The following is a 14,836-nucleotide window of genomic DNA, read 5'->3' as shown; positions in this document are numbered from 1 at the left end:
TCTCTCCTTCCCTACCCCTCTCTCCTTCTCTACCTCTCTCCTTCTCTGCCTTTCTCTCCTCTTTCTTTCTCTCCCTCTCTCTCCTTTTATACCTCTCTCTCCTTCTCTAGCTCTCTCTCCTCTCTCCTTCTCTACCTCTCTATCCTTCTCTACCTCTCTATCCTTCTCTACTTCTACCCTCTTTCTCTCCCCTCACATTCTTTCTCTCTCTCCCTCGGTCCAGCAGTGCCCCCCAGGCCAAACAACAACATGTGGCCTGCTGGAGCCCATGTGATTGTGAGGGTGTGATGTGACATTGAGGCCCGGGATCAGGCCTTTGTCTTTCTGCTCTCAATGTGGCATATACACATATTTTGGTACCCCAGTAATTCTGCGTCACAATCCTATCTCTCCATTTCAGATGCTGAAATTGCCATCTCAGTGTTTGGTTCAGCTAACCTGTAAATCTGGCGCCACAATGCCCAGACAGTTTCTAGAATGATGGGGAGGGAGGGGTGGTGTTGTTATTGCTGACTCTGTCTTTGTAAAGTACCTTGGTGTGCCAGGCATATCTATTTCCAGATCCTGTATAAAACAACCTAGCTCCCAGACATCAAGGGGTCTGTCCTTAACACTTCCTTGAAAAGGATGTGATGATGATAAGAGGGCAGTAGACAGCTAAAGGATTTCACTGGAAGCATTAGGGACCAATAGGAAAGGCTGCTCTAGGCTTTTGAGTGTGTGTCGCATGGGGAGCAATGTTAACAGACAAACATCCGCGTGCACACACATATACACTGTGCTTAACTAGTAAATCGGGACGAGCCGGAACAAAATGTGAGCACGAGAGATGTACAATGACGTAGAATTGCATGAAATTAGTTTATAAAAGACCAACATTTTCCTGGACTCTAGGCCACTACAAAGCTTTGCATGCATACCATCGCATTTGTGTAACGACAGAGCCGTAGAGCAGAGGCGCTTACAGACGTTGCACACGTGAGACACATTTTTTGTGGCCTAGGATCCGGGAAAATGTTGGCTTTTTATAAATGGATTTCATGCCGTTTCTACATCATCTTACATGACTGGAGACTTTGGCATAATGCGTTTAAGACAACTGGGAAATCGGGAAAAAACAAGCTCAGACCACTGGGAATATTAGTTTTGAACGGTCATTGAACGGTCATCCCGACTCGGAATTCCAAGTCGGGAACTCAGGCCTCTTTCTAGAGCTCCGACTTTCCGACCTGAAGATCACTGAGTCATGATTCGACCTTGTTTTTTTCAGAATTCCCAGTTATCTTGAAATCACCATAATACCGCACAAATGATCGAAATGACATGCTACTTTGACACTGACAAACTGAGAATCTGAGATCAATAAAAATGACCTTGTCTTGAATTCATCAATCACCTAGGTGTGTGAAGACATATTGTAGGCTGCAATATGAGGAGGAAATTATAGTCCTAAAAATGCTTTCCAGTTTCACTGACTCACCCAATGATGCACAACTCACTCTCTGGTGATGGCCGATGCGTTCGTGCCAAAAGCCTCTCTCTCTCTCTTGTTTTACTGTGTAAAACAATATTTGGAATTTGATAAAAGATTTTGGTAGCATACAGCAGACAGATTAGTGTCATTTGCTTTCCAACCTGTGTTTTCCCACAATTGTAGGCTATTTGAAATATTGCGAAAGGCCAGTTTTGTATGCATTCACTGACAGATTGGCAGCATGTTCCCAACTGTAGGCTATGCCTTGTTATTGGTCTACAGCTAAGCTATTTTTAAAGGAAGCAATTTATCCTCTGTGGCAAATTTTTTGGATTTCTCGTGGTGTAGTAGACTATTCTAACGTATTTAATTACTTTCGGAACAGATAGCGGTAACTATAATTTTGGCAAATTTATTTCAATTTATCAGGGTTGCTGCAGCTCCTCCAGAACCCTTTGTGCGGTTATGATTCTATAAGGAAATGCAATGCTGGAGAGGTGAGAGGTGCAGGCACATGTCGATCAGAGCAGATAGAGGGAGAGAGATCATAGAACGTGAATCTCATTCTACTCTTTATTAGAATTTGTACATTGCAAAAAGTGAAAATAATTTTTCATTCCACGAGAGGTACCAGATGCGGCCACATAGGTTCCGGAACGAAACCATCCAAAACGGAGAGGTGCTGGTTCCTGTTCCGGCAGGATCCGGCTCAAATGAAGCACTACATATACAGTACATATACACACGCACTCGCTAATGCAGTTGTTTTTTGGTTTGAGCTCTGATGAAATGTTATCCATTTTCTCAGCCCAGTACAGTCCAATCTGTAGATGGACAGGGGGCTTACAGACCATACACCACCAAACCCAAAACATAGACCAAATGGATATTGACATTTAATCAACCCAGCACAAAGTATTTATGGATTGGCTGTATGATTCATAACAGGGTTTGTTTTCACATCACTGTTAGTTTTATAGGAGATCGGAGGGTTAGTAGTGTGTAAATAGAGTATTCAGGCTAGATCAATGGCAATTCCACTGAGGGGTCAGACATATTAACCTCTGTCCACTGACTGGGAAAGGGGGATACCTAGTCAGTTGTTCAACTGAATGCATTTAACTGAAATGTGTCTTCCGCATTTAACCCAACCCCTCTGAATCAGAGAGGTGCGGAGAGGTGCTTAATCTGGGTGGCTGTCTGGGAGAAAATAATATATTTTAACCAAATAATATCATTCAGGGGCTATTTTAACCCTTTATCCATATATACACATAGATTTAAATCTGTTGGGCCACATGCCAAGATTCATGCCATGATAAAGACTGTTCCATTTTCAAGCATACAGTACTTAATCCGAAATCACCCAGCTATCAGAACAGCAGTCTTTGCTCTCATGTGATAACAATTCCTCACACATTTCTCTCATGGTTATAACTTGTCATCTTCTCTGATGGATCACCCCCCCATTAAGATGTTTTATGTTAAGTAGAGGATGATGACCGCACTGCTCTCTCTCTTGTCTTCCACCCCTGGGAGCCATTCAAACCCCATTCTCCCTCTTCCACTGAGCCTCTCTATACACCTGTTTAAAGCCATTCGTTTTGCTGTGAGGAGAGGCTATCCTTCACTGTTGACTGTCTAAATGAGCCTATACATTCCCATAGGCAAACAACTCCCATAATGAATATTAATATCTGTTGCTCACAACCACTGTGGTGAATTTGATGTCCAATTTTCCATGAAAAAAAACACTGTTCTACCATAATGAAGAATTTAGTGGCATTTTGGCTACTATTGCTTTGTTAAAAGCATCCACTTCCTTAATGGTTAATCATAATATAAACATAAAGATGGATTATGTGACAGATGAGATGGATTTTTCCTCATTATTCATAGTTTGGCTCTCCTGAGGAGAGAGGAAGCAGCATGCTAGCTAGCTAACTAGGCTAGCTACTATACTATACTGTACCACCTTGCTGATTGCAAAGAGCCATGTACCTTCTTTATGGGATATGTATACTAAAGGTAAGACAGGACAATATACACACATGGGTTTTGTTGCAGGCTTTTTTTGCCGTTGACATAAGCCACAACTTGTTTTATTGTCAATACCCGCACACTGTTCGGTCTGTTCTGTTGTTGTATGTTGTCTGATTCACAGCAGTCCTGAAACTAATTGCCCCAGTGGGATGAATAAAGATGTGTAAAGACTTGTTAATGCTTGCTGTATTCTGTCAACACTTGGGAATACACAGTAGTGGGCAGGTTTCTACTGTTTTCACCTTTTGAAATCCACTGGCTACGTGTGGTACCCCAAACTGTGACATATTATTGTAATAGAGTATGTCTATTAATGTGACATATATTATTGTAGTAGAGTATGTCTATTAATGTGACCCATATTATTGTAATAGAGTATGACTATTAATGTGACATATATTATTGTAGTAGAGTATGTCTATTAATGTGACATATATTATTGTAATAGAGTATGTCTATTAATGTGACGCATATTATTGTAGTAGAGTATGTCTATTAATGTGACATATATTATTGTAATAGAGTATGTCTATTAATGTGACGCATATTATTGTAGTAGAGTATGTCTATTAATGTGACATATATTATTGTAATAGAGTATGTCTATTAATGTGACGCATATTATTGTAGTAGAGTATGTCTATTAATGTGACATATATTATTGTAATAGAGTATGTCTATTAATGTGACATATATTATTGTAGTAGAGTATGTCTATTAATGTGACATATATTATTGTAGTAGAGTATGTCTATTAATGTGACATATATTATTGTAGTAGAGTATGTCTATTAATGTGACATATATTATTGTAGTAGAGTATGTCTATTAATGTGACATATATTATTGTAGTAGAGTATGACTATTAATGTGACGATTTCTTCCTTTTCTCTCTCTTTCACAGTCCCATAGAATCCTGTCAGAATTTCTACAAAGATTTCACGTTACAGATCGACATGTTCTTCAATGTCTTCTTCCTCCTCTACTTTGGGCTACGGGTAAGTACTAAAGCCCTATTACCACACCTACCTACCTACCTACCTACCTACCTACCTACCTACCTACCTACCTACCTACCTACCTACCTACCTACCTACCTACCTACCTACCTACCTACCTACCTACCTACCTACCTACCTACCTACCTACCTACCTACCTACCTACCTACCTACCTACCTACCTACCTACCTACCTACCTACCTACCTCTATCTCCCCCTCCCCCCCCTCTCTCTCTCCCCCCTCTCCCCTCTCTCTCTCTCTCCTCTCTCTCTCCCCTCTCTCCTCTTTCTCTCCCCCCTCTTTCTCTCTCTCTCTCTCTCCCCTCTCTCTTCTCTCTCTCCTCTCTTCTCTCTCTCTTTCTTCTCTCTCTCTCTTCTCTCTCTCTCTCTTCTCTCTCTCTCTTCTCTCTCTCTCTCTCTCTCTTCTCTCTCTCTTCTCTTCTCTCTCTCTCTCTCTCCCCCCTCTCCCCTCTCTCCTCTCTCTCTCTCTCCTCTCTCTCTCCCCTCTCTCCTCTTTCTCTCCCCCCTCTTTCTCTCTCTCTCTCTCTCTCTCTCTCCCCTCTCTCTTCTCTCTCCCCTCTCTCTTCTCTCTCTCCTCTCTTCTCTCTCTCTTTCTTCTCTCTCTCTCTTCTCTCTCTCGCTCTCTTCTCTCTCTCTTCTCTTCTCTCTCTCTCTCTCTCTCTCTCTCTTCTCTCTTCTCTCTCTTCTCTCTCCTCTTTCTTCTCTCTCCCTCTCTCTTCTCTCTCTCTTCTCTCTCTCTTTCTCTCTCTCTTTCTCTCTCTCTCCTCTTTCTCCCCTCTCTCTCTCTCTCTCTCTCTCTCTCTCTCTCTCTGCCTGAAACCCTCAATTAATAAATAAAGTCCTAAGCTGCTTATGGCAGTCACGACTCCACATGAATCACATCACTGACTAAGATCTATTCACAAACAACATGCTGTATGTCAGGGGACGATGCCGGGAAACTGATCAAGAGGTTGGCCCTAGCCTGGTCGTTATGTTTTATAGAACTGAACTGTTCTACTGGCAACTTTAGTTCAGTATGTTAGATTCCAAGGTACTCTTTAGATACAGTATATGAAATTAAAATGCATGTATTGTGTTGCTATATTGATAAGGTTAAAAATAAAACATGAACTATGCATGACCTCTATATAATACGAGGATTAGATAGACTTGACATTTTTTCATTGTCGTGATCTTTATAAGATGATAATAGCGCATTACAAAGCGGTCATACATGCTCACGATAACTGTTTTAATGCATTATAATGGCATCATAAGTCATTGTACTGTGAACTGAGGCAAGATATAGAAGCAAGAATTCATGTTGGTAACAAATGTAACCTGCAGCATGGACTTAAAGGAAAATTTTACCAACATGAATTTGTCTCCCCTTAGTTCATAGCAAACAAAGATAAGTCTTATAACACATTATAACTGCATCAATTAGGGTTGTCACAATACCAGTATTGCGATACTATGAAGTAAGCAAGGAAAGAAAACATGAAGCAGAGTTTATTTATTGACATTTGACATAAAGTAGCTTTTTAAAGGACCTTAGAGTGTAGTCTTCTTTGTTTTCCAGGCTTTAAGTGAAGTGTTACCGTTCTATTTCTTCTTCAGTTCATAGCAGCCAATGATAAGCTGTGGTTCTGGCTGGAGGTCAACTCAGTGGTGGACTTCTTCACTGTTCCTCCTGTCTTCGTATCGGTCTACTTGAATAGGAGCTGGCTGGGTAAGAATTGACCTTTTTCACTCTCCCTCTCTATATTTCTCTCCATCTCTCTACAATGACTCAGTGACTTAGAGCAGTGTGACAGAAGTCTTTCTGTGATGAAGTATTGTACCTGAAATATGATGAATATGGTGTCATGACACTTCTAAATTCACATCTATTGGACCTTCTCCGTGCAGTGTCCTCCACATTTAACAATAGGTGCAGCCTGGGAAACATACAATGGTCTGGATTGTGTAATGGCTTATTTTTCTCAGTAGGCTATGCAGCAGTAGCGTGGGGATGCTACTGTTAGCGTTAACTAGCTGTAGAATGATGAAAAAGGTTGAAATGGTGGTCTATGACAGACTGGATTTAATAATTAGCCATTCTCTGCTTTGCCATACATTAAAACGGTAGTCTGTAGTCTGATGTAAAAAACAGTTAGAGACCAGCCAACAGTGAACGTTCCTGTAAGGGGTGCGTAACCGGTGGCAGGGAAGTCAGACGCAGGAGAGCAGAACTTGGTAATAGCCGGAGCAGTTTAATAGCAAAACCAACGGCATAAAAATAACAAGATATGGGTACAAAAACCCATCGCGCACCAATCAACACGTGCACAAGCACTTACAATAAACAATCCCACACAAAGACATGGGGGGAACAGAGGGTTAAATACACAACAAGTGATTGAGGGAATTGAAACCAGGTGTGAGGAAAAACAAGACAAAACACATGGAAAATAAAAAGTGGATCGATGGTGGCTAGAAGACCGGCGACGCCGACCGCCGAGCGCCGCCCGAACAAGGAGAGGACCCGACTTCAGCGGAAGTCGTGACAGTTTCTGTGACATCAGGGAAGGTTACAATGGAGTACCAATTTGGTAAAAATGTTGAAGTTGGCAATTTTATTCAGAAATGTTTATTTTATTTATTTATTTCACCTTTATTTAACCAGGTAGGCAAGTTGAGACCAAGTTCTCATTTACAATTGCGACCTGGCCAAGATAAAGCAAAGCAGTTCGACACATACAACAACACAGAGTTACACATGGAATAAACAAACATACAGTCAATAATACAGTAGAAAAATAAGTCTATATACAATGTGAGCAAATGAGGTGAGATAAGGGAGGTAAAGGCAAAAAAGGCCATGGTGGCAAAGTAAATACAATATAGCAAGTAAAACACTGGAATGGTAGATTTGTAGTAGAAGAAAGTGCAAAGTAGAAATAGAAATAATGGGGTGCAAAGGAGCAAAATAAATAAATACAGTAGGGGAAGGGGTAGTTGTTTGGGCTAAATTATAGATGGGCTATGTACAGCTCTGACAGCTGGTGCTTAAAGCTAGTGAGGGAGATAAGTGTTTCCAGTTTCAGAGATTTTTGTAGTTCATAGAAATAAAGAGAAATAAATAAGAAGTTGCCATTTTAACTTTTTGAGAAGGTCCCTACAAACGTTCTTGGAATGCAGAAGTAACCAGATTGTTTACTGGGAGGTAGCTCTCCTCTGCAATGAATCCTGAATCCTACTATCTGGGTCTAACCAGCCCCCTATTTCTGGAGGTATTTGAAAAGGCAACTGGGAGGATGGCCTAGATTTCCCTCTACTCACCATGAATATGCATTCATAAATTATGTATTTATTTATCTAACATCTATTCATACTGGGGAAGCCAGTGAGATGGAAAAAAAGTATAATTTTACCACTGAGAATGTGTCAGATAGCACAGAAGAATACACCCTCGAAAAGCCCACTCGCGTCACACTGGGTTTGTGTTTGCATAGAGGAGGGTTGAGGCTTTCTGTGCGTCAGATAGTGTATTTCAGGGTCATCTGATTTGATACGGTCCCACACACACACCACGTGTGAAATAGAATGTGTGTTTGCACTAGCGTGTATTGCATGTGTGTTTATTGCCGTGTGATTGCGTGTTTTAAGGGTGTGTTACTGTTAAATGCCTCGGACTGAGACGTGGTCAGCAGATAACTGACCTGAATTGACAGGGTGGTATGATGAGATGGAGCAAAGTTAGTAGGGTTCAGTATTAGGCATACTCCAAGTTTTTTTTTTGTGAAACTTTTTTTATTTTGTCAAAATCAATTATACATTACAACTGCATTGTAGTATAAGTCTTTTCACATTCCATTTTGTGTATCAAAATTCTCCATACATCTACACATTCACCTTTTACCTCTCTCGCTATAGCTAAATTAATAGTGCATATTGTATGTATGAGGTAATTGTTGTGAAATTGTTAGGTTAGATTACTCGTTGGATATTACTGCATTGTTGGAACTAGAAGCACAAGCATTTCGCTACACTCGCATTAACATCTGCTAACCATGTGTATGTGACAAATAAAATTTGATTTGATTTGAATCTGAGGCTATTCAATCAGTAGTATTTAGCATCTAGCAACAAAAGCTATTTGGCATGTAAAACCATGAAATTGTACCATAAGAGGCTACATTACATTATACCTAGCTCACTGTACTAGCAGTGTCAATTTCCATAAAGCTACAAATGACTGGAGGCTGTGCTAAACAATGCTACAACCGTTACATTCTAAACCATCAACATGTGAGCACATTTTATAGTCACATCGCATATTTACATATATTTCCTGAAGTAAACTGAGCCTTTGTTCATTGGAAATAAAACAAATAGGAGCTAAAAACCTTGTTGAAAAAAGTCTTATTCCCTTTTCTTACATATAAACCATTAGCAACCTAGCAAACCCCCATTACTTATAATGTGGAAAATACCAACCAGTTTTTCACTCAGTTAAACTTCCTTCAGTTGCCTTCAAACATCACCAAACTCATGGACTATGTAGTTAACCATGTTATCTCAATATTTCATGAGTCATATTGCACTTTTGCGCATTACATACCTGAATTAACAGAGTGGAATGATGAGATGGAGAAAAGATAGTGTAGTGTTCAGTATTAGGCATTTCCCAAGATTGAAGAAGCAACATCCAAGACCTCAGATCCCACTAACGCTCCCCATTGACGTCACAGCTCCCCCTAGCGACAGTAAATATATACATTACTTTCAATGCAAAATTCAGTACCTGGGAGGCCTACAAAATTATACAAGGGATGGCTCCATAAAATAACAAACTAAATAAAACATTTCAAAAATGACCATGCATATTTGTGTACGTCACATTACGTAGCAACAGATATTACTGTCCCAGCGATCCATTGACTGGGTCCACACTACAATATACTGTGCCATAATGTATGTGTGTGTGTGTGTGTGTGTGTGATTGGCCTACACTGTGCTATTGTGCCATAACACATAGGCCAAACTCTCCATTATCAACTGGTTGATATCACAGGGGGTATTATTAGCTGGGGACAGGGTATTATGCAGGGGACAGGGTATTAGGCAGGGTACAGGGTATTAGGCAGCGTACAGGGTATTATTAGCTGGGGACAGGGTATTAGGCAGGGTACAGGGTATTAAGCAGGGTACTACCCATCTTTCGAAAACATCTGAAACAGTATCTTAAATAATCCTTCTCCTCACCATGACCCCCGCCCCCCCCCCAACCCCCCCCCCCCCCCCCAAAACAAACAACATGTTAACCACCCCTTGCACTTGACCCCCCCTTCTAGTTCTGACTCTACTGATAGCTGCATTACTGAGGAAAAATGTACTTTCTATGCCTGTGATATGTGGTTGTCCCACCTAGTTGTCTTAAGATGAATGCACCAACTGTAAGTCGCTCTGGATAAGAGCGCCTGCTAAATAACTAAAATGACGATGTAAATGTATTAGGCCAGGTTATTATTAGGATGAGCTGGTACTGGACACAAATCAGAGGTTTGCAGGAAATAAGAAACGTGTCAAATTCTAGCAACATGACAATGATTGATGACAGGACAGAATCCAATGACTATAGATAGAAAGTGTAATGATAGATCTGCTACTGTAGATGTGTTATCAGGTAGATGTTACATCTAGATCCAACATGTATGAATAATCTGTCCAGTGGTTGGTGACATGTCCTCACATGTCCATCTCTATTGAGTTGAGATCCAGTGAGAAGGGACGTTGACAGAATTGTAATGGCTTGACTGTAATCAATAGAGATGGATCCATAATCAGTGATTTGTCTTTGTCTTGATGGACATCAATACTATTTCCATCTCACTAATTCTGTTTTGTCGTCTGTTGGAGAGGCAAACAATGACAGTGTTAACAGTTTTAACTCATTCAGTTTTCTCTCTCTCTGTGACTAAAAGCTATGTTACACACACACACACACACACACACACACACACACACACACACACACACACACACACACACACACTCACACACACACTACCAGTTGTTCTCACGGAACTGCCTGAGAAACTTCCACTGGTTTTCTTAAACAAGAGAACCACTGGACTCCATTACTGAAAATAAAATGAAGAGGTTCTGCACTGCAGTAGCTCTGCTCTATTCAACATTTTAGTCATTTAGCAGACACTCCTATCCAGAGCGACTTACAGTAGTGAGTGCATAAATGTTGATTATTTTCACACTGGTACCCGTGGGAATCGAACCCACAACCCTGGTGTTGCAAGCATCATGCTCTACCAACTGAGCCACAGGAGAAAATTCTCTATCTATCCTACTCTATGTATTTGTCATTTCACAGTAATGTTCATTCCCATTTTGCAATTTGGCCGTTAATTAAGAGGGTAGAGAAACGTGTGGCTAATGTAAAAGGACATGCAGTGTTCCTCCTGGAAGTAAGACACCATCTTCTTAAATGACTTGAAGTGGGTGTCCCTCCCTTGAGAGAGAGGGCCATAGCCAGGCTAGTGGTGTTGATTAGCTGTAGTGGTGGCTGGTGGCACATTAAATGGGGAGGACTGGCTCATAGTAATGGCTGGAACGGAATTAATGGAATGGTCTCAAACACATCCGTTCATTTTTTGTGAACCGTCTTCCCCTCACCAGCCTCCTCTGATTAGCGCTTTGAAAGATGCTAGCTTGCTGTTAGCTCCAGAGCCCCAACCCTTCCACCCCATCTACACAAGTCATTTCAGTCCTACTAGGGCTTCACTGTAGAAAGAACAGAGCTTGCGGAGGATGGTAAGGCAGCTTTGAAATGATATAGGGTAGTGTAGGGTCCTGTGGAAAAATAGGAGTAACTATATAGAGCTTATAATACGATGTCAGGGTAAAACAAAATACATGCAAATGCCCTCATAGAAGAAGGTATAAGCAGTGTTGTAAAAGCTCAACCCCGCTTTTAAAATTAAAGCCATATTACATAATATCCCATATTACTTCCACACACAGACTACTGGAGCCAATGTACCATCCATATCTCGCCAAATGACATATCCACATCACTACTGCCCTCTGCTGGTGATGTTAGTATACTGTCTGTTTTGATCTCTGAAGCCTTGTGCTCTGCTTACTGACTCTAGTACAGTATCTGTGTGTGTATTCCCCTTAGTCCTCTAGTGTGTGTGTGTGTGCGGGGGGGCTATAATCCTTACTGGCTGGACAGGGTATTATCCGTGTTGAAACATGGTCATGCCTAGGCAGCTGATTGATAAAAGGCTCCAGTGTGTGTTTCTACTGTCAGTCACGTGACAGAGGGGAGGGGGCTTGGCAGTGCACATACCCACAGATTTGGATTATGTTACATGCAGTGTTGTTGCATGTGTAGCAGATGCGGGCTATTTAGCATATGCTAGTAGCCATCATGCAGTGACGTCACTTGCCCTAAAACCTAGTGTTGCACTTGCCCAACAAGAACCAATGGTCTTGGTAGGGAAATGGTTAGCACGTTAGCTTCGGGAATACTAAGTGTTGTTGTTGACATGAGTTCGGATTCGATGTGGCTCCTCCAACTACCCAGAGCGATTTGATCACTCCTGTCCTCTTTCTGTACCTCTTCAGTAGTACAGATGGCTCTATTGCTCTGAGTTGAAGTCAATACAAATCAAATCAAGATGTATTTGTAAGGTGTAGACCTTACAGTGAAATGCTTACTTACAAGCCCTTAACCAACAATGCAGTTCAAGAAATAGAGTTAAGAAAATATTTCCTAAATAAACTAAAGTCCATTTAAAAAAATAAAAAGTAACACAATAAAATAACAATAACGAGGCTATATACAGGGGTACCGGTACCGAGTCAATGTGCGGGGATACAGGTTAGTCGAGGTAATTTGTGCATGTAGGTAGGGGTGAGGTGACTACATAGATAATAAACAGCAAGTACCAGCAATGTAAAAACAAGGGGGGGGGGGGGGGGTGTCAATGTAAATAGTCCGGTGGCCATTTGATTAATTGTTCAGCAGTCTTATGGCTTGGGGGTAGAAGCTGTTAATGAGCCTTTTGGACCTAGACTTGGCGCTCCGCTACCACTTGCCATGCGGTAGCAGAGAGTCTATGACTTGGGTGACTGGAGTCTTAGAAAAATGTTCCACGATCAGCCTCTTTTGTCTTGCTTACGTTGAGGGAGAGGTTGTTGTTCTGGTATCACACTGCCAGGTCTCTGACCTCCTCCCTATAGGCTGTCTCATCGTTGTCGGTGATCAAGCCCACCACTGTTGTGTCGTCAGCCAACTTAATGATGGTGTTGGAGTTGTGTTTGGCCACGCAGTCGTGGGTGAATAGGGAGTACAGGAGGGGACTAAGCATGCACCCCTGTACCCCGTGTTGACTATCAGCGTGGCAGATGTGTTGTTGCCTACCCTTTCCACCTGGGGGCGGCCCGTGAGGAAGACCAAGATCCAGTTGCAGAGGGAGGTGTTTAGTCCCAGGGTCATTAGCTTAGTGATGAGCTTTGTGGGCACTAGGGTGTTGAACGCTGAGCTCTAGTCAATGAACAGTAGTCTCACTCCTTTTGTCCAGGTGTGAAAGGGCAGGGTGGAGTGCGATTGAGATTGCGTCATCTGTGGATCTGTTGGGGCGGTATGCAAATTGGAGTGGGTCTAGGGTTTCCGGGATGATGGTGTTGATATAAGCCATGACCAGCCTTTCAAAGCTCTGCCACATCCGACGAGCGTCAGAGCCGGTCTAGTAAGATTCAATCTTAGTCCTGTACTGACGCTTTGCCTGTTTGATGGTTCGTCTGAGGGCATAGCAGGATTTCTTATAAGCGTCCGGATTAGTGTCCCGCTCCTTGAAAGCGGCAGCTCTAGCCTTTAGCTCGGTGCGGATGTTGCCTGTAGTCCATGGCTTCTGGTTGGTATTTGTACGTACGGTCACTGAGGGATGACGTTGTTGATGCACTTATAGTGCCTTCGGAAAGTATTCAGGCCCCTTTACAGCCTTATTCTAAATTGTTTTTCCCGCTCATCAATCTACACACAATACCCCATAATGACAAAGCAAAAACAGGTTTTTAGACATTTTTGCAAATGTATAAAAAAATACAAACTGAGATATCAAATTTACGTAAGTATTCAGACCCTTTACTCAGTACCTTTTTTCAGCGATTACAGCCTCGAGTCTTCTTGTGTATGATGCTACAAGCTTGGCACATCTGTATTTGGGGAGTTTCTCCCATTCTTCTCTGCAGATCATCTCAAGCTCTGTCAGGTTGGATGGGGAGTGGTGCTGCACAGCTATTTTCAGGTCTCTCCAGAGATGTTAGACCGGGTTTAAGTCCGGGCTCTGGCTGGGCCACTCAAGGACATTCAGAGACTTGTCCCGAAGCCATACCTGTGTTGTCGGGTTGGAAGGTGAACCTTCCAACGCCAAAGAGTTCAAACTTGGTTTCATCAGACCGGATAATCTTGTTTCTCATGGTCTGAGAGTCTTTAGGTGCCTTTTGGCAAACTCTAAGCAGGCTGTCATGTGCCTTTTACTGAGGAGTGGCTTCCGTCTGGCCACTCTACCATAAAGGCCTGATTGGTGGAGGGCTGCAGAGATGGTTGTCCTTCTGGAGGGTTTTCCCATCTCCACAGAGGAACTCTAGAGTTCTGTCAGAGTGACCATTGGGTTCTTGGTCACCTCCCTGACCAAGGCCCTTCTCCCCTGATTGCTCAGTTTGGCTGGACGGCCAGCTCTAGGAAGAGTCTTGGTGGTTCTAACCTTCTTCTATTTAAGAATGATGGAGCCACTGTGTACTTGGGGACCTTCAATGCTGTAAAACATTTTTAGTACCCTTCCCCAGATCTGTACCTTGACACAATCCTGTCTCTGAGCTCTATGGACAATTCTTTCAACCTCATGGCTTGGTTTTTGCTCTGACATGCACTGTCAACTGTGGGACCTTATATAGACAGGTGTGTGCCTTTCCAAATCATGTTCAATCAATTAAATTTACCAAAGGTGGACTCCAATCAAGTTGAAGGAACATCTCAAGGATGATCAATGAAAACACGATGCACCTGAGCTCAATTTCGAGTCTTATAGAAAAGTTTCTGAATACTTATGTAAATGAGGTATTTCTGTTTTTTATTTGCATATGTTATTTACACCTCTTGCAGGAGGGAATGCAACACCCTGCTACACTCAACTCCCCGTGGAGTGAAAGAGTTATGTGATTGTAGGTGCGAGTAAGGATGACAGAGGCAGAGAATATTACCGTTTACTGGGAATTTATTTTCTTATCACGGGAATGTGGGGGAA

General features: G+C 42.0%; 1 protein-coding gene across 11 annotated transcripts in view; it reads left to right on the top strand.

The window, feature by feature from the left end:
* kcnma1a (potassium large conductance calcium-activated channel, subfamily M, alpha member 1a) overlaps positions 1-14,836 on the top strand; it is a 268,675-nt gene that overhangs the window by 163,750 nt on the left and 90,089 nt on the right. For all 11 annotated transcript variants that reach the window (XM_082976695.1, XM_082976696.1, XM_082976708.1 and 8 more), the window contains exons 4-5: positions 4,422-4,515; positions 6,141-6,252. In XM_082976695.1, coding sequence (XP_082832821.1) covers positions 4,422-4,515; positions 6,141-6,252 — 206 coding nt within the window. The remainder of the gene's footprint in view (positions 1-4,421; positions 4,516-6,140; positions 6,253-14,836) is intronic.

This window comes from Salmo salar, chromosome 01 (assembly GCF_965601325.2).
Source record: "Salmo salar chromosome 01, fSalSal1, whole genome shotgun sequence".
Taxonomy (NCBI): Eukaryota; Metazoa; Chordata; class Actinopteri; order Salmoniformes; family Salmonidae; genus Salmo; species Salmo salar.
This window is presented reverse-complemented; position numbering and strand designations above follow the sequence as displayed.